Raw genomic sequence first — 21062 nt, forward strand, 5'->3', positions numbered from 1 at the left:
CTCTCTCTCTCTATATATATATATATATATATATATATATATATATATATATATATATATATATATATATATATATATATATATACACACACACACATACACACACACACACACACTGAACAAAAATATAAACGCAACACTTTTGTTTTTGCTCCCATTCCCGATGGGATGGACGTAGAGACCTAAAATTCATTCCAGATACACAATATAACCATCCCTCCCAAACAGTGGTCACAAATCAGTCCAAATGTGTGGTAGTGGGCACATCTGCTATATTGAGATAATCCATCCCACCTCACAGGTGTGCCACATCAGGATGCTGATCTGACATCATGAGTAGTGCACAGGTGTACCTCAGACTGCCCACAACAAAAGGCCACCCAGGAATGTGCAGTTTTTTGCGCTATTGGGGGTCTGGGGACCCAGAACCGGTCAGTATCTGGTGTGACCACCATTTGCCTCATGCAGTGCAACACATCGTCGCATGGAGTCTATCAGATTGTCAATTGTGGCCTGTGGAATGTTGGTCCACTCCACTTCAATGGCTGTGCGAGGTTGTTGGATACTCATGGGAACTGGTACACGCTGTCGTATACGCCGGTCAAGCACATCCCGAACATGCTCAATGGGTGACATGTCCGGTGAGTATGCTGGCCATGCAAGAACTGGGACATTCTCAGCTGCCATCTGCCCTGAACAATGTGAACCATGATTCATCCGTGAAGCGCACACCTCTCCAACGTGCCAGACGCCATCGAATGTGAGCATTTGCCCACACAAGTCTGTTACGGCGACGAGCTGGAGTCAGGTCAAGACCCCGATGAGGACGACGGGCATGCAGTTGAGCGTCCCTGAGACGGTTTCTGACAGTTTGTGCAGAAATTGTTTGGTTGTGCAAACCAATTGTTCCAGCAGCTGTCTGGGTGGCTGGTCTCAGACGATCTTGGAGGTGAACCTGCTGGATGTGGAGGTCCTGGGCTGGTGTGGTTACACGAGGTCTGCGGTGGTGAGGCCGGTTGGATGTGCTGCCATATTCTCTGAAACGCCTGTGGAGACGGCTTATGGTTGAGAAATGAACATTCAATGCACGGGCGACAGATCTGGTTGACATTCCTGCTGTCAGCATGCCAGTTGCACGCTCCCTCATTGCTTGTGGCATCTGTGGCATTTTGCTGTGAGACAAAACTGCACATTCCTGGGTGGCCTTTTGTTGTGGGCAGTCTGAGGTACACCTGTGCACTACTCATGATGTCAGATCAGCATCCTGATGTGGCACACCTGTGAGGTGGGATGGATTATCTCAATATAGCAGAGGTGCCCACTACCACACATTTGGACTGATTTGTGACCACTGTTTGGGAGGGATGGTTATATTGTGTATCTGGATTGAATTTTAGGTCTCTACGTCCATCCCATGGGGAATGGGAGCAAAAACAAAAGTGTTGCGTTTATATTTTTGTTCAGTGTGTGTGTGTGTGTGTGTATATATATATATATATATATATATATATATATATATATATATATATATATATATATATATATATATATATATATATATATATATATATATATATATATATATATATATATATGAGATAGATAGTAGGGGTGCAACGATACACAAAATTCACGGTTCGGTTCGATACTTTGGTGTCACGGTTCGATATTTTTTTCGATACAAAAAAAATGTTCATGCCTTTTTAATTTGTCATTTATTAAAATTATAAATATATATTTTAACTCAAAAGTACAGTTTTTAAATTTAACCCTAACCCTTGTGCGTGTTTTTTATTTTGACAGCGAATGCGCACCTGCGGACCACTTATGTGCAGCCCTGGTTATATAGCTCGTCATATTGCAGCCACAGAAATTCTTTTGTCCATGAAACCATAAAGCTGCACTTTCTTTTTGCCTTATAGTCTGATTTGTCATAACTTCTCCGTTTTTTGGTAAGCTTTTCTTTGGGTGTCACTTCTTCACCCTGACCTGTCTTATTTGGCTCAGCAGAACTAAAATATATATCGTGCTGCTTTTATACATGCACTCACATAAGCTCAGCGATTCTCTGCGCGATCAACCTCTCACATTTTTAAGCTTGCTGCGGGAGATTTCACTTGTCATGTTTGCATAGTAAGCTAACGATTAATAAGACGATGTCAGAGGAATTGGTGCACAAATTATCATCACTCACAGATCAGTGCTGTCGCTCTCTATACACAGTTCGCACGATTGCAAAGTGAAAGCAAAAAAACAAGCGCAAATTCAAACGCGACTTCAATATGTCACATATTGACAGTGGCTCACCGATGCCAATGACATAATTACCCAGCTACATTTCTGAAAGAATGCAAAAGCATTGACATATATTTTTCCTTCCTACAATAGCCCGACGGGCAGGGCAGAGATAGATTTTGGTAGCCCGACTGAAAAAATCGCTAGCCCCAGGACGTCGGGCTAGCGATATTGCGAGCCCTGTATCTGATTGAGGAATCACTCATCTTTGGAAAAGAGAGTTTATTACAGAGAAATGGCTCTTTCCAAAATAAAAGCTATACTATCCGCTTCTTCTGGGCTATATTCTCAGCAGCATAAGGAGAATCATGTGCTAACAGCTGTCTAAATGACTCGGCTAAAGTTAGTAGCATGCTTGTTGTTTTTGTCTTTGCACTAGGATGATGTCGGCGTAAATGTGCAGTCATATTCGTTGTGTTCCCACTAGTGCTTTCAGGTTAATCTCGTTGAAATGACCTTAACGCCACAACACGGCAAATCTCCGTTAACGAGCTACCGCCGATCGCCCCGTGCATGGGGCTAGACGGCCAACACGTTAACGAGCTAACTGCGCTAACACACTAGTTCCCACCCATGTAATTGAGCATTGCATGGCACATCCAACATACTGTTTTACTTTAGTTCATGACTCGCTTACCTTCAGGGTCATACGTCACATGAAAACCAAAATAATTCCAAACGCCAGATCTGAATGTTGTAAGGAGAGCTTAACTCCTGTCTTGCTAGCTTGCCCTGCGCTCTTCCTTCTGACGATGCTGTCTGTGTTGAGCGCTCAGTGGATCTGCGCTCGACAGTGCAGCCTAGGCGGAGTAGTCGAACGCAGATTCACTGAGCGCTCAACACAGACAGCATCGTCAGAAGAAAAGTTGATAAAATAAATTACAAATGTTGTATTGTTCGATACATATGCGTACCGAACCGAAAGCACTGTATCGAACGGTTCAATATCGATACGAATATCGTTGCACCCCTAATAGATAGAGATATAGATAGATAGATCTATCTCTCTCTCGATAGAGAGAATGTTTGAATTATGTTTTTGCTCTAGTTTTGTGCAGAGAAGTAATGCCAGGTTTTGGGATATTACCTCCTTAGTGGGCTTGCTTAAAGAGCAAGGATGCAGCTGACATCATAGCTAACAAAAGGACTAACGTCTTACCTTTGACCGGTTTTCTCCGGGTGGGGAAAAAATAGGCCCACACAGGTATTCGCCATGAGCAAAACTGTTTATCTTTGAGTTTAAACACAGTTTTGAAACGGAACAAAAAAAGACTCAACTTTCAGGTGTGCAGAAGCTCCTCTCTGTCATGAAGTTGACGTCATTGTTTTTTTTTCTTTTCCACTGTCAGAGAGCATGCCAGCATTGACAAAGGGAATTAGTAAGCCTGGAGGCAGATGATTCCGGTGATTTGGACAATTTGGAAAAGGTTCTCAGTTGGAACTGGTTCTGGATTCCCATCCCTATTCTTGGCACCCTATTCCCAATGACATCATGCAGGTCTTGAATGGCAGCAAGTAATGACTGGTTGGTGATCAGTGTGTAGTTGCAGTTGGAGTCTGTTTCTAATGGTTGAAACGCACTGTGTGAGGTATTTTTCAAAAACGCTGGGCTTTAACTCGATTGGAGTTGTTGAAGTGAAATCGTTCCCCTCTAAGTAAAATCAGAACTCTCCTGCTTGCTCCAAGTTGAAAGAAAGTGACATGAGTACGCTCATAACTTGTAACTCCTAGCTGAACATCTGCAAGAACATGACGGAGTTCCTAAACTCCCACCTCATATGTTTATCCCCACCTGCTCTCTTCTCACCATCTGCTTCCATCTCTGCAGCACTGCAACGATGACGTCCATAATTGCCAGTCGGATATGAACATCATGGGAGCGTGGAAGAGGGGCTACACGGGTAAAGATGTGGTGGTGACCATATTAGATGACGGGATCGAGAGGAACCACCCAGACCTCTATCAGAACTACGTGAGTGTGTATGTATGCGCGTGTAGGGCGGCTATGAGTGGCAGTGTGTGCGCATATTGGCTTTGAGTCGGTGTGTGACAAGTGAGGAAGTGTATGAGTTCAAATGTAAATGCCCCTGCATGTGTTTGCATGAATGGCTATGAGTCTGCCTCATTCAGGATTAACAAGTCACATATACAACACAGTGCACTGATTAATACATAGCAATGCAGTGCCACACTATTGTGATCCTGTTTCTCTTTATTCTTTATCCTTTATTATTCTAGTTGCTCCGTTTCCGCTTAACTACTCCCTCAGTTTTCATCCAATTTTCACCATTCAAATTTTAACCTGTTCTGCTCTTTCTGCTAATGACTGCTATATCTTTTGGTGCTCAGAACTTTTATACTTTTTGAAATATTAAGCTTTTTATGCCATATTTTGTCCCATTGAGATGACTGGGACCACATGACCAGTGTGGTCACTGATATTGCTTGCCGGGGTCACCTGTGTTTTGGCTCAGTGAGATGAGCAGCCATTCTCAGAGCGGGAGGTCTGGGTTCGAATCCCCCTTATGGCAATAATTTTTCAGTTAAAAGTTCAACCTTTTTAACTCTTTTCAACACAAATTTCAGCTTCTTCACCCCTTTTCAGCAGAATTTTCAGTTTTTTCACCTCTTTTCAGCACAAATTCCAGATTCTTCAGCTGTTTTCAGAAGAAACTACAGCTTCTTCACCTCTTTTCAGCTTTTTTCAGCAGAAAGTTTAGATTTTCCACTCTTTTCAGCACAATTCAGCTTCTTCTGCACAGTGTACATTTTGCCTCTCATCATATCTTTCTTTGTGACCAGAACTGGCTTGGCTCAGTGGGATGAGCAGCTGCCGTGGTTCGAATCCTACCTGTGGCGGTTGCCGCACATCTTCCCCGCTTGCATGTACGCTTTATTGACACTGTTCAGTGTACCCTTTCAAATACAGCAGTTTTCAGCAAAGAGTTGAGCTTCTACACAGTGTTTTCAGCAGATGGTTCTCCTTCTTCTGCTGTTTTTAGATTTCACTTCACAGCATTCACACTGCATTTTTGCAGGAAATGCAACTTTTTCTAGTTATGTAAATGTGGAGAAAACAAAAATAAAAATCTGACAATTATAATTGTGATTTTAATAATACAAATTCTGCTTTGTAATCACACTGTTTCTCTTTACCATGTAACCAAGTCGTGTTCCAGAAGACAGCAGTCATGTGATGACCTAGGTAGTGATATTTGCTGCCATTTGGATCATCAGCCCATCATGTGTCTGCAATTAAATTCCAGAGAAAAACTTCCTTAAACTTGCAGATGTGCAGTTATGCTGTGTGTACATGTTTATCTCTCTGTGGGCTCATACTTTAGTGTGTGTGCGTGCTGAGGTATGTCTACCTACGACCGAGAACTGATAGTTGAACTAACTTGTTGGCCTGAGGCAGCAGGTAAAGCCATCAATCAGCTGCGCAGATGAAATGATTCACACCCTCTTTGCGCTGCTGTTATTAGCTACTCTTAATGCTTAGATTTGTTTATGCCGAAGCGCCAGTGGTGCCGCAGATTGGGTTAGCTCTGATTGCATTCGATTTACAAAACTGTTGTGAGTCGTGTTGATGTGAACTCTTCGATTGGGTTAGAGAAGCTTTTTGGCGATCTACAAGCCAGTTATACACACACACTCACAGAGAGTGTTGGACCTACTCTACTAATGAATTCACTTGTTTGCTTGATATTTTTGTGTGTGTGTGTGTGTGTGTGTGATGATGTTTTGTTATACTTGTGTTGACCTCCATGTCTCCTCCAGGACCCTCAGGCAAGCTATGATGTCAACAGCAACGATGTGGATCCCATGCCTCGATATGATGCGACCAACGAGAACAAGTAAGGAAAATAAATAAGGAAATCTACCCCATAACAGAGAGAGCAAGAAATTAAATTTTAACTGTAACAGGGTTTTTAGAAAATAAGCATGTGGCTTCACTGTTTTGTTTTTGCCAAAAGCTCTTCAGGATAATTTTTTTTCCCTTCATTGATTTCTAAAACAAGCTCTGTGCTTCAATATGTTTGTATTTGCTGAGTCCTGACTCTGTTGTGGTGCAGTGAGTTATATTAGCATATTTGTCTTGATGCATGCTCAATCAGTCAGGTAAGGAAATCCCAAAGAGTTGATTCTGTTCATCTGGACGTCGCTTTTTCAGTGGGAGAAACGTCGCTCATCCAAGTGACTTCTTCAGTCTCAGCTGACTGCAGTTTCCTCTTAGTCTTATAAAAGGTACATTAGCATAATGACTAAAACTAGCACCACTGACAAACAATGGGCTGTGAGGTCAGTTTCTGCGTCATTAATATGCAAGTTGTCATGACCGTTGATCAACAACCACTGATCGCATTAAGTTCACCAGGGAGGATGTGATTTATGACAGTTTAGCCTTCTTAGCTGTGAGATTTCCATCAGTAATGGGGGACATTTAAATGTTGCTGTGTACTGTAAACCTACGCATATGGATCAGTATTTAAGGTTCGACTCTCATCACTGGAGCACAAACTGGGTGTCCTCAGGATGGTACAATACAGAGCGAACACCAGCCCTACAGATACAGCGGCCAGCAAAGCAGAAGAACATCACATCAAGAAGGCCCTGAGTAAATGTTGTTATCCCAGCTGGACATTTGTCAAAGCTGGGAAGGCACCTGAAGAAAGCTTTCTTTCTTCTCTCCAGCCGATCCAGGAGAGAAGAAGGACAACTGTTGCCTCGGCAAAAATGGTGATCCCATATGTTTCAGGAGTATCGGGACTGTCGAGAAACATTTTCTCTAAACAATGCATATCTTTGGCTTTCAAACACCAAAACACGCTGTTTTAAAAATTTGTCCGCATCAAGGATCTGGTCCCCCGACACAAACAGAGTAGTGTGGTGTATCGGGGAAACCAAACAACCTCTGATGAAGCAGATGGCTCAATACAGAAGAGCTAACTCATCAGGCCAGGACTCGGCAGTCTATTAACACCTACAGGCCAGTGGACACTTTCAATGATAAGGATGTACACATCTTGAACAGGGAGGAAGGCTGGTTTGAGCGGGGAGTCAAAGAGTCCATTTACAAAGAAGAGGGAAAGACCATCTCTGAATCGAGGAGGGGGCCTAAGGGTACATCTTTCGCCCTATTACAATGCTGTGATTGCAGCCATTCCCCAACTCTCTGTGAACGGTACTCATGGTCACTGATCAATGATCAATGAGCTTTGATCAGTGGTTGTTGGTCAATGGTCATGACAGTTTACATATTAATGATTCAGAAACTTACCTCAGAGCCCATTGTTCATTCAGTGGTGCTAGTTTCAGTCATTATGCAAATGTACTGTCTATAAGGTCGGGGGAAACCTGCAGTCAGCTGAGAATGAAGAAGTAATTTGGAACTCGCTTGCCTGTGCACTTGTCTTGTGCCAGTTTGGCTCAGTGAGTGATTTTTGGGTGTGTGTGTATGTGTATTTGGCACAGCAGCTCAAGTGCCGTGGCAATGGCTCAGTCCCTGCTGGTAATACGTTGTCTTAAAGAGACATGAGGGCCACGATGCAGCTTAACGAGCTGGTTTCTGTTTGGGTTTGGATTTATATTTGACTGTGAAGCATGTGGAACAGAAATCTGGTTTATTTTTGTTTTTTGAGTTTATCATTCTCTATATGATGATTTTCTGCAGATAATTTTATCTGAATACATGAGGCACGTAATCTGTTAGCTATGTAAAGGGATAAGCTAAATTTAACTACATCTGGGATCAAAATGCAGATTATTGTCAGCAGTTACATAATGCTTGTGGATTTATGATGTCTATGTGTATAAGCAGCAAGCAGGAGGGGATAAACAACTGCATTATCACTATATTAGTCTCCTTCTTCCTCTCTGAAGTATTGTCTTTGGATCATTTATTTATTTAACAGTGAAAGTGCATATTACCAACAGTTTATTGAAATATAATTTGACAAAAATGGGGGAAAAAATATCAAAATCGCATCAGCCTAGATGCTCTTAAAGGTACAGTCTGTAATTTTTTGATTAGTTAGTGTGAAATTACAAACTGATGCATTCTCATAATCTTAGAATTAATCCATGAAAAATATATAGGAATGGGCGTCAGTTTGTGGAAGCCACCATGTTGCCCCTTCATCTTGAATACAGTGGCTGAGAATGCCAAATTGGGAGGAGAAGAGAAACTGTAGGTGCACGTGGGGCTTCCCAGCAAAACTTAATTAGTGTCTGACCTTCAGACTCGAGATATAAAGGGTCATTCACATATTTTATCATCTGAGAAAGGGTCCACCTCTCCAAAAAAGCAAAAGCGCAAAGAGACAATCCAATAATAAAATTTTATCCTCTCCATTATCTTCAAGCCTCACCTATTGTACTAAAGTCGGAGCTCTATGATACACAACAACCTGCATTAAAAATGCTCATTTTTTTCCAGATATTGTTGCAATTATTTGTTGTCAGTACATTAGACATGCGTCCCTCACAATCTCAAGATGGCTCACAAAAGCCACTAATTAATAACAACAGCTGGTTATAAGCCAACGTAACTCCAGCTAAGTGTCTGTGAGTCTAGCAATGTTGGGTTAACAGCTAACAGCGGCTAACGGCAGCAAAAACAGCTGCATGTACCGACAAAAAGTTTGGAAATCGACAACAACTCACCTTAGCATTGCTGTCATCAGACGGAAGAAGGATTCACGGATTTATCGAGTTATTTCAGACTAATTTCACAAATTAACTTTGGAGGCTTTTTGAGTAATTGAACATGAGCACATATTGATGGCTGAGGTAAAAAGCAGACTGACAGCTTACACTCACTACAGATGGTGGCCGGAGTTGTTTGTCCTACTGTGGTCCCACCATAGGTAGGATTACACACTGGAATTGGGAGGGGTAAGAAAACAGTTCTAAGTTGATTACAATCTATGAGTGTATTGACATCGAGTGGTTTTACACACTGTGGATTAGGTTAAGGAGGTAAAATTTTATAGGACAATATTTTTCTTTCTGTTTAACCTATTCATTAACCTACAATTAGGATCATAGGTTTTTAGGATCCCCATTTGCTGGGTTTGATGTTACCACTATTTATACAACAGTACGACTCTGTTTGACAAAGTGACTTGAAAATGTAAGATTTAGTAATAATATTCAGATGGATTGGGGTGAAACAATCCCAAGAAATATAAAAAACAAAAAAATTAGAGATTATATCGAGCCTAATTCATAAAGAACCAACAAGAATACTTTGCACTGGGGCCAAAAGCAACAAAAACAAAATCTGATGGCTTTACCCTTTTAAAATTTTTTTACAAAGTTAAAAAGTTAAAACTCTGTCTTCTTTTGAAACAGCCCCATTTAGAGTCATTCATTGCACAAATACATAGTTCTAAGTGAACTAAGAGACCCCGAGTGGCTGTGACACAGATGTGCAAAAAATGGAAAATACAGGCAAACAAAGACTGGAGAGACGGCCACACAGACGATTTTATGGATTACTGGAGTGAAGTGAACTGAGTGGGCTGGGACTGTTGAAGCATTTTGAAAGAAGGAGCCAGCAGCTTGGCTCATTAACTTTGATAAAGTGGCCTATCACTGATGTGCAGCTATTTGATGTGTTATACTTTAACCCTCACAGCTGCATTTGTGTTAACTTCACTGTGTCATGGACACAGAATCTGAAGGTTACCAGACCTTTACATATGGCATATGCATTTAATATCTAGGCTGGATTAAATTGAGCATAAATCAAAAGATCCAGTGCGTGACACAAAGGTCATGTTAAAGTTGCTTTGTCAAGTGGTAATGGTTTGATAAACAGCCTATCATGTAAAACATAATGCTTAAAATTTGAGCATTACTATGACTATTGGCAAAGGGGTCCCCAAAATAATTTGCTGTAAAGGATTGCGCTCTGTTTTCAAGTGCAAATCTGCAAATTGGAACCATTTACAGCAACAAAGCCAGCATAGTGTGTTCTTTACTCTCACCCATTTTGTCTTTGTACGAGCAGAAACTCTGACATCATTGTAACACATCACAGCGCATACATCTGAAGTGTTTAGTCTGAAAACATTTAAAATTGAAATGGCTCCAGTCGCTTCTAATGTGAAAATAGGCATTCGCCCTACCAGTGTTAGGTTTATGAGGTTGTAAATTGGGAAAGTGGCCCCCCAGTGGGGAGAAAACTGTGACCCCAAAAGTTTGGAAATCTTTGATGTTGAAGCAATTTAGATTTTCTGCTTATAAGTATTTCTTTTTTTAAATTTATTTAGATTAATAGTAGCAGAAACACAGCACCTTAGTTAAGTGAGGACAGTGATTACAGATAATTTGAGTCTATCGTGTATCTGTGGAGCAAACTTTGCTCTGACTCCCCTGGGGTCGGGGGGTGTTCATGATAGCTAGATGCTGGGTTTCCGTGGCAACGGTCAGAGCTGTTTCCGGGACAAGGGGGAGGCGGGATGATGCAGATGTTCTCTGCAGGAGGTGAATGCGTGTGTGAGTGTGTTTGTGTCGATCCAGAAAGTGGTGTTTTTTGAGCAGGCGGCGGACGCAAACATGCCATGTTTGTTTACGCTGGTCCCTGGCCTGGGCCGATTGTCACCACTGCAGTTGCTTGTGGAATGTTACCCTGGTGTGTGTTTTTGTGTGTACATGTGTGTATTTTTAACTGTCAAAGGAAGTGTGAGCAGTCTAACATACTAGTTTTTTTTTCATTTATTTCCTGTGTGCTCGTAGGGAGCACATTACTTGCATGCTGTGCTCAGAAAATATCACAAAAGGACCTGTGTGTGTGTGTGTGTGTGCGCGCGTGCGCATTTGGGGAGCATTGACATTGACTACTCCAAACATTTGTCCTGATAGTATTACAAATGATGAAGTACCTACTCTTTCATCCTCTGTCAGGGAAAAGAAAAAACAAGAATTGCAGAAATATTTGTAGCGTTTCTTACATTTGTACACTTCAAGCGTATAGTTTATGATGACTTCAGCAGAAATGTACATATTTGTCCATGAAAAAGCGCGGTTACACGTCTGTCGATTCCCCTTCAGATGCAGCATGTTTATGTGGTGGTTTGCGTGTGTGATTCTGCTTGTGTATATATTTACTCATCTGGGACATTCTCCAGCTCAGTTACATGATCTCTGTGTGTGTGTGTGTGTGTGTGTGTGTGTGTGTGTGTGTGTGTGTGTGTGTGTGTTTAGATTTTTGTAATAAGCTTCTTCATTCCCACTCTTTCCCCAGACACGGCACACGGTGTGCGGGTGAAGTTGCTGCAGCTGCAAACAACTCCCACTGCATTGTGGGAATTGCCTACAATGCCAGAATAGGAGGTGAGTGATATGTTATATTTGCACTTTATCAACAATGTTTGACATGACATCTCTTTCAGCAGAGACCTACGTCATAAGGATTTATTAGTGTCATTAAGAGTTAAGAACCTCTAATGCATTTCAAATAGAGCTGGGCGATATGAGATTTTTTCATATCACGATATGTTTTTTTCATTTCAGGCGATAACGATATCTATCATGATATAAGCCAAATAACTATATTTGTAAGATTTAAATGTGCCGTTGCTCATAAGTAAAATGTGAAATAATCAGCAGCTTGTTTTTATTTAAATATTTATTTCCCATAATAAGTTCGACAGGGTAGATGTACTTAAGGAACATGAGACTTTTTCAGATAAATAAAGGCAAATATTGCAAACTACACAAAAGGCAGCCACTAAAGCGTTTAAGTTTCAAAATAGAACAAACAAAACAGACTAAATTGTCAATCCCACTTAGAAACAAAATATTAATTCTAAAAATAAATCTTAGTTTGTTTTACAGAAGAACAGACAAAACTGACTAACTTTTGTCAATATCAAATAAACTGAGAACTAAAAGGAAATTCTCAATCTCTCCTTGTTGTATAGCTGAGCTTTTCAAACAGTTTTAACAGTTACTTTAGTCTGACAAAAGCCGAATGACGAATTAGCGCTTCCAGTCAGAGACTGAGGCTACGTCCACACGTACACGGGTATTTTTGAAAACGGAGATTTTCCGTTTTCGTTTTAAAAAATAATCCCGTCCACACATAAAGGCAGAAATGAAGGAAAATGCTGCTATGAACATGCCAAAGCAGCAGGTGGCGCTAGATTCCTAACCGTGCAGAAATGTTGGCCAATCAGAAGTCTAGAAGCCTCGGTGGGAAAAAGTAAACAAAGCTGCGACATAGAAGCAGAACCGAGTCGTATGTGTGGAGGGACAGTAACTGTGTGTATATGTAAGCATTTAAACACTGCAGAGAGTAGAATTAACAGTATTGTAGAAATTCATTTCACCGAAACAATAACGTGGCGCACAGTGTGACGCATGCACCAGTTTATTGTATTTCCAGACTTGCTTTCGGCACAATTTACAGTGCACGCTACTCTGTTTTTTGTCAGACTTGAAATAGCCGAAATACCTTCACACTACGGAACTTCTATGGCTCTTCCGTTCGACAATCTCTCCGGCATTGGAACCATCATCTGTTTTCTCTTCGGTCACGCTCGGTTGATTTTTCTAGTCGGCACACTCATGTCCTCCATTATGCGCTGGCTCTATTACCCGCTGGCTGCTTCCCAAACAAACACGTGCGGCTTGGCACTTGTGCTGTACCTAACAAGTCACGCGACGTGACGCTGCGGCTGTGATTGGTTCGGCTCTGCGCTACTTAATTTGGATTGGCTGACCTTTTTTTTTTTTTTTTTTTTTTTTTTTGAGGACAAGAGCGGCGAGGTCTATCGCGATAGCTTAATTTCTCTATCGAGTAAAAGTTATATCGCGATACATATCGTTATCGTTCTATGGCCCAGCTCTAATTTCAAAGGATGCTGAAGAGAACTGCCACTGCTGAACTTTGTCTCTTCTGGTTTCACTGCTTTTGTGAATGTCATTAACCTATGCAGAGTTACTGGCTCACCCTAAATGTTAGGGTTTTTTTTTTATATCTCATGCACATCATAATCTCACCGACAGATTAGCTGCTTCTGTTTATATTCATTATAAACCTGACAACTGAAATGTCATTAGACCTCAAAGGACATCGTAGCACAAATGTGCTGTACATATGTGTCTCCTAATTCTTTAAAAATGTTATTAATGACATTTTCAAATATTTTTAATGTTGCATTAAAAAAATATCTTCCTTCAAGTTACAATTATAGATGAACACAGTATGACCAACTAGTGACACATGAATCGTTGTGCTCAACATGCCTCATTTAACACCTCTATGCCATATAAGCCATTTCGAGTCAGCTGCTCTTAAAAATAAAAACAAAAACACTGAATCATGTCTTGTTTTTAAACACTGGATGTTCCAGAAAACTTTGACCTATTCAGCTTTTGACTGTGCACACCAAACGCACAGTGAAGCATGGTGGAGGGAGCATCATTGTTTTGGGCTGCTTTGCATTTAATCTCTTGGATGCCTTAAAAATCACTGAGGGAATAAAGAATTCAAAGTTGTATAAAGAAGCAGCCCCAATAATTATTTCATGGAGGATGTTGCTGAAAGAGGATATAACTCGAGTTCACATCAGATTGAGAGCCTGAACTGTAATTACCGTAAATCCCGGACTACAGAGCGCACCTGATTAAAAGCCGCATGCTCTAATTTTAGAAAGAAAATCAATTTTGTACTTGTACAGGTCGCACCGGATTTTAAGCCGTATGCGTTTCACTTGTAATATGAGATACTTACACAGAAATATTATACGTGAGGATTTTTAACGTTTAATTTAATCCGTAAGGTAACATAAATGTTATGGTAACATACAAAATACATACTGCAAATGCTTTTTTTTCCTCGAACAGCGCCCGTAACACGGCTACCTTTAAGTATACGTACGTATCGGTAACACACAAATTACATTGCTTATGGTTTTTTTACGGAACAGTGCACACACAACATTACGTCTCTTAACAACCCGTAAAAATATATACCGTATATATACTACTTATCAATTTTATTGGTCTACTGTTACCAGGCAAAATGTTTTTGGCCGCATGAAAAAAAAATGCATTAGCCGCATGTCAGTATAAGCCGCAGTGTTCACAGTGTGGGGGAAAAAGTAGCGGCTTATGACCCGAAAACTACGGTAATCGGTGTGTTGAATGAAGGTTCAGCTATTTTTCTGTTATTAGTTTTGTTTTTTCACCAGTTGTTTGTTGAAACAGAATCAGGCTACGTGTTATGAGCAGTAATTCCATAGACGCTTGAAATTATAGAGGTTTTACAAACTTTTTACTTTTTATTTTTTCTTCTTCTTCTTCTTCTTCTTCTTATTATTATTATTATTATTATTATTATAGCTTATTCTGTAGATTCTTGAGATATTGATCTAACTTGATCAAATGCATGCTTTATTTCTGTGTTTATGCATCAGGTGTGCGAATGCTGGATGGAGATGTAACGGACATGGTGGAGGCCAGATCTCTTAGCTTGAACCCACAGCACATCGACATCTATAGTGCCAGCTGGGGACCCGATGATGACGGAAAGACCGTGGATGGACCAGCAACTCTGGCCAGGCAGGCCTTTGACAATGGCATCCGCACGGTGGGTACACGTACACATGGACTCTCGTATACATGTAGAAACAAGTAAACATGTGATTCATTGTTTAAACAGGACTTTGGCATTAGTATTCATGTGGCAAGAAAAGATGTAAACACACACACAAAGACACACTCAAAGCAGATGTGCATTTCACGCTAATATAATTGTAGTCTAAGCTGCTTCCAGGCTATCTCTACCTGTGAAGCTCCTCCGGACATTAGAGAGCAGCTCTGCTCTATTAGCATATATTCATTTACATATTCATAGCCTGTTTTGCATAACTGCAAGCTGGTGTTGTGATGTCGGCTGAGTGGAGCGAAAAAGCAATATCAGAGGTTAAGTGGGGTGAAGTCATTTACTGGTTATGTCTCACAAATGTGCTCATTAACATTAAAAGTTTACTTTAGGTGGCTGTTTCCATTCTGGGCAAGCAGATGTTGACCTTTTGAGGGGTGATCCAGGGAGGGAGGGGAATCGGTGGGGCTGGTCAGCAGTTATATGGACCTTTTTCAGACTTGACTCTAGAAGATGAGAACGAAAGGCTCCTGTCGCAAAACAGGAAGGAAGGGAGAGAAGGAAAAGAGTGATGGAACAGGCTGTGAGTGTTAGAAGAACAGGCCAGCCTGTTGATGACAGGCTGGCCTTTAACATGAGGTGAAGTGAGGGGGATATCTGTCCCACTGGTATGGGTAGGGCACGTGTGTCCTTGCATGCCCACCAACCGTTTGAGCCTGACTGGAAATGGCATGTTTGTGAGTGTAACAAGTACTTGTGCATATCTTGAAGTGGCAGTTTATCACAGAGAGCCAAGGTGTTAGAAATAACACTGACAGCTGTGGGGAGATACCCTGGCTTGTCCCAGTTTAAATGCGATTGTTTGAATGGGAATTGTTGTTTTAGGTGTTAATCAGACTGCCTGTGTATATTTTGTAAGAGGGAAATCCCATTAACACATTTGCAGATTTTTTTTTTTTCAATAGTTTTCTGAAGTGCTGTTTTAATTTGACTTGATCAGTTATTTTTTTAATGAATAGAACTTTTAATGAAGGTTATTTGTGGAGGTATTGCTTTTTTATTTTTCTCAGCTGCTAATGAATGCTGTTTATCCCGTGTATCGCCTCTCTCCTCTCCTTCATCGTCCTCTCTTCTTCTTTGTCCCCTTCTTTCTTTTCATAACTGCTCTTCAAAGCGCTCTCCGTCCCTCTCATCTGTCAGCATTTGCTCCTGTCTGATACCCTCCCTTCACAGAGGGCTTCGCTCGCTTATCGCTGCCTGACAGAAGCCCCCTTTTGAAGAACTCCATTCTACCTTTTATTCCTGGCTCTATGTCTGTGTGTGTCTGTGTGTGTTAGTGCGCTTATTGTGCGAGTGTGTCTTGACAAACGTTGTGAATTTTAGCACCCGTGTGTTTGTCAGAGATCTCTTCTGCTGACTCCTGGGTGAACTTTGACTGTGACATCCTCAGCGTGTCTCCGCTGGGTTCGCGGTGTAGATCAAAATTAGTTTGAACAAATGTGGAAGTATACCTTCTAACTGAAATGGTAAAAGAAAAAACTGAGGCAAAATTGTATTAATGTGAGTGTGAGGCTCACCCTTAACATGGGCTCTCCATTAGGAAGATTTTCTGAATACGACTGGGATTTTTTTTTTTTTGTTTGTTGTTGTTTTTTTAAATGTTCTGAACACCAAGATTTGTATTTTCGGTTTGTGTTATGTTTATGTCCTGTGGCAAACTCTGGTCACATAGGGGAAAAAAGTATTTCCTTACTGGCTGATGAATGGCTGCTAGCAGTTGCTGAATAAAATTCGTCACAAAGAGGTATACGGTGCTGCAGTGGATGCATACTTTGCTTTAGCGATCAGTGGTTGGCAGGGAGGGAGGAACTGACAGGTCTCTGACTTGCCTGCATGGCTCGGGCTTCGGGAGCTGATTTCACAGCCACTGGCAGCAACCTCCAGCACCCACTGACCAGTCAGTCGAAGAATGCAGTTTACTTATAACCGGTTGTTTTCAGATGGTTGAGGCGGTCTCTCTACGCCCATGTAACCAGGGCCTAAAATCTGGAAAACATGCACATAAAAAACTTCCCATCTTGAAGTCGTGAAGGCTTCCTTTCTGCCAAGCAATGCCCGTGATCTGTCGTCTGTATTTGTTCAGTGCTTTCTTTTCACATTATAATGTGACTGCTTTGATGTTTACGTGGCAATTTCAAAGAAAAGCCACAGAATACTAAGCAAAACACAGTATCTTTCTCTAGGATGTAACAAAATGGAAATGTTGAGTAGAGGGGAAAGACGGTGCGTAAAAAAAAAAAAAAAAAAAAAAAAAAAAAAAGTAACAAGAAGCAACAAAAACGGAGTTGAAGGGTAGAAAATGTGGAATTAAGGGAATTGAAGAGCCTGAGTTACTGTTGATATGCAATTCCTTTTAATCATACAAAGTATTTGACAAATTTAAGTTTATAGTTTTTACTAATGAAGTGTAGTCAGACTTCAGACGTCATACAATGCAATGTACAGTTCAGGAAAGCGTGCATCTTTTTAATGTAATTTCCTGTAGCTCAATTATTGCAATTTAAAACGAACGTAATAGTTTCCAGTAACGTCTGTCAGTCAGTAAACGATGCTGCATGCTCTGCTGCAGTGACGTGACAAGACAGAAGTGAACCTCGCTCAGTCCAAGATCCTAAAAACCCTCACTTACACAGCATGGCTCCAAGCATTGCCAACATCTTTTTTTCTTTTTTTAGGTGGAGGCAGGCACACACATCCACAGTATTTGGCCAGTTAAAACATTATGATTACTAAACTTGGATCAGATAACATCAGTTCTGTTGCCAGACACCCACAAGATCGTTGAGGACTTTAACTGTCTGGCTTCTCTCTGATCTTTTTCTGCTCTTTTGCTGTTGCTGGTAAAGATTTCTTTTTTCTTTTTTCTTCAAGCAATTCTTCAATCTATCGCTTTCATTTTTAAAATACATTAAAAGATCATTTTAAAATAAAGCCAAAGGTCTAGCGGGCAGCAACTGCCTCCAAGTACAAAGACAATTTGAAGTCTTTTAATAAAAACCTTCTCTTGTTTCTTCTCCTGTCAGGGGAGAAAGGGCCGTGGCTCCATCTTTGTATGGGCTTCAGGAAACGGCGGGCGCAGCAGAGACCACTGCTCCTGTGACGGCTACACCAATTCCATCTACACCATCTCCATCTCCAGCACGGCTGAGAGCGGACGCAAGCCCTGGTATCTGGAGGAGTGCTCGTCTACACTGACCACCACTTACAGCAGCGGGGAGAACTACGACCGAAAGATTGTAAGTGCTGAGTGAAGGAAAATAAGCACCAATGGGTGATGACTGATGATTTCAGTTACGCACCAAACACCACACATTTATTTGTCCACATCCAAATGATCCAGTTTAGGTGATGTAAGCGTCTGGCTAGGATGCCTCCTGGGTGATGTGTTCTGGGTATGTCCTACCAGGAAGAGGCACTGGGGTAGACCCAGGACATGCTGGAGGGATTATGTATCTTGACTGGCCTGGGAATGCTTTGGTCTTCCCCTTCTCTTTTGCTCAGTCTGCTGCCATGGATGGCTGGATAGATGGAGGAAAACCCAGTATAGTATAATTTCAAATAAGCATACAGCATGGCTCCTGTGCACCTCCCAGGTGAAGTATTTCCAGGCATGACCTGCTGGTAGGAGACTCCAGGGTGGGCCCAGGACATGCTGCAGATGTTATTTCTCTCAGCTAGCTTGGGAACACATCTGTTTCTCCCAAAAGAGCTGAAGGAGGTGGATGGGGAAAGAGAGGTTTAGGCTTCTCTGCCTTTAATGCTGCCCCTTTAACAGAGTTAAATGATGGATGGATGGATGGAGGTATGGTGCAGCATGATAAAAACTGACATGAACCTGGCCTCGTGTGTGCTTGTAGGTCCAGTTTTGTAGCCTTGTTTAACTTAGATCAACCACATCAGTCCCGCTGACCTGCTGGGATGAGCAGTGCCTGTTGGCCTCTTCGAGTTGGCTTGTCTGGCAGCGTCTTGTTGCATTCCTCATACTGATGCTACTACACACACACACACACACACACACACACACACACACACACACACACACACACACACACACACACACACACACACACCCCTGAACACGCATGCTGTGTATGATTTATCGCTGGCTGTGTACTCTTTGTTCACAGTAGAACTTCATATATTTGATATATGAGTGTCAGCATATCTACTTGGGCACATATTGTCGACTCTAATACTATTGAACCACTTTCTGTTCTCGTGTATATGTGTGTGTGTCTCTTCAGATAATCCCCCAAACTTTTCAGTCCAGAAAAGGTCCTTTGATGAGGGCTAAGACTGGAAGTTAGCCAGGCTTTCCTTGGCTAACTGACTGTCAAGCTGTCTGACTAGTTCGCTGCTTAAAGTCCATACAATCAAAGGGAACATGCAGCTTTTTAATAACACGTTTTTATGCTACTTTATACTTCTTACAGTGTTTTCCTTTCTTCTTTAACACTAAACTTATTCCCTGTGAATCTGGTGATTGTGTGTGTGTGTGTGTGTGTGTGTGTGTGTGTGTGTGTGTGTGTGTGTGTGTGTGTGTGTGTGTGTGTGTGTGCGCGTGCGTTATCTATAGAAAGGCAGCGTATCAAAGCTGGAATGGTAGTTTAAAGAGTTTCAGGTGTGTCTAAATCCTGCTGATCCTCATGACTTCAATCTCTTCCTGTCTTTTTCTCCCTCTGGTCTTCCCGGTACTGTCATTGTTGATTCCTTTCCTCCACCTCTGTAATGCCCTTCTCATGGTTTCCTTCATTGTTTGCTTACGGCTTTCTGATTCCTCATCCTCTCTTTTATCATCTTTGACGTTGATTCATCATCCTGCGCCTGTCTCTTTGTTGCCTCTGACTCCCTTCACTTCTCTTTCCACAGATCACAACAGACCTGAGGCATCGGTGTACAGACAGTCACACAGGGACGTCAGCCTCAGCTCCCATGGCTGCTGCGATAATTGCTTTGGCCCTGGAGGCAAAGTAAGATCCACTTAACCTCATCCTTTCACTTCATCCCTTTGCCCTGTGCTCACCTTCTAATGCCTTCTTGTCCTCTGGCCTGTTTTGGTGTGTAAAAGGCACCACGTGAAGTTGCTCTCTTCTTTTTTTTTCTTTGTTTTTTTTTTGTCAGAGTCAGCAGGACAGATGCATTTAATTACACGGAAATGCTGTCTTTCTTTTTATCAGCCCACATTTGTGAAGCTGTAAAGAGTTTTACAAGATGAGGTCATACTGGATAACAGATCATCTGCTTGTTTTCAGTTTCAGCGGCACATCTAGTGACGTGTAAACTTACTGTTGGATGGTGGGCCAGAAAAAAACGCGTGTGCCTGTTTTTGAATGTGCAATAAACTTTCATCCGTTCAGTGATGCATTCACATTTGCTGCTTCTGCACTTTAAGCTCAGCATATTTGTGAGTGTGCGTTGTGGTGAAAAAAAATGCATGAATACAGGATGCTTGTTAGCTGCTGTAAAGCCTGTTTGACTGTCAGAAATTTGCGTTGAACATCCACAGATATGTGACAAATTAAAAGAAAATCCAGTAGACCTTGGCATTGATTCTGCTGGATGGATGAGCACATTCCCTCATTAGAAGAGTGCTGCCAAACACATTGGTTTAAAATCTCCCCTTCAGGTTTAAATCTGGAGAGCTGGTGTGTTCGGTCACCCCCTCGTGCCCTGTTGATGGAGGTGTTATCACTGTAAACAACTTTGTATTTGTAATGACCTTGTAATTGTCCACTTCCTGCTGTGACAAAACAAATTTCTCACGTGTGGGACTAATAAAGGTTATCTTATCTTATCTTATCTTATCTTATCTTATCTTATCTTATCTTATCTTATCTTATCTTATCTTATCTTATCTTATCTTATCTTATCTTATCTTATCTTATCTTAATGACCTCTCCCTAATGCTACATTAACAGTGAGATGGCAGCACAACCAAAATTTTTGCAACAGTGTGCAGCAAACTTGGATCTCGCTGCTTTTGAAACGGTTGCTTTGAAGATGGGGACCAGGTCTGTGACTACGCTGGTGGTGTGTGATAGTGAAGGTGACCAAACGGCAATAAGACAATCAGTCTGCTGTCAGTTTG

At 41.5% G+C, this 21062-nt stretch overlaps 1 protein-coding gene across 2 annotated transcripts in view; it reads left to right on the forward strand.

The window, feature by feature from the left end:
• pcsk5b (proprotein convertase subtilisin/kexin type 5b) overlaps window positions 1-21062 on the forward strand; it is a 69824-nt gene that overhangs the window by 18553 nt on the left and 30209 nt on the right. For both annotated transcript variants that reach the window (XM_080894990.1, XM_080894989.1), the window contains exons 4-9: window positions 4124-4267; window positions 6076-6152; window positions 11549-11637; window positions 14727-14899; window positions 17998-18210; window positions 19844-19944. In XM_080894990.1, the coding sequence (XP_080751116.1) occupies window positions 4124-4267; window positions 6076-6152; window positions 11549-11637; window positions 14727-14899; window positions 17998-18210; window positions 19844-19944 (797 nt within the window). The remainder of the gene's footprint in view (window positions 1-4123; window positions 4268-6075; window positions 6153-11548; window positions 11638-14726; window positions 14900-17997; window positions 18211-19843; window positions 19945-21062) is intronic.

The sequence above is a fragment of the Rhamphochromis sp. 'chilingali' genome (assembly GCF_963969265.1).
Source record: "Rhamphochromis sp. 'chilingali' genome assembly, chromosome: 10".
Lineage (NCBI taxonomy): Eukaryota > Metazoa > Chordata > Actinopteri > Cichliformes > Cichlidae > Rhamphochromis > Rhamphochromis sp. 'chilingali'.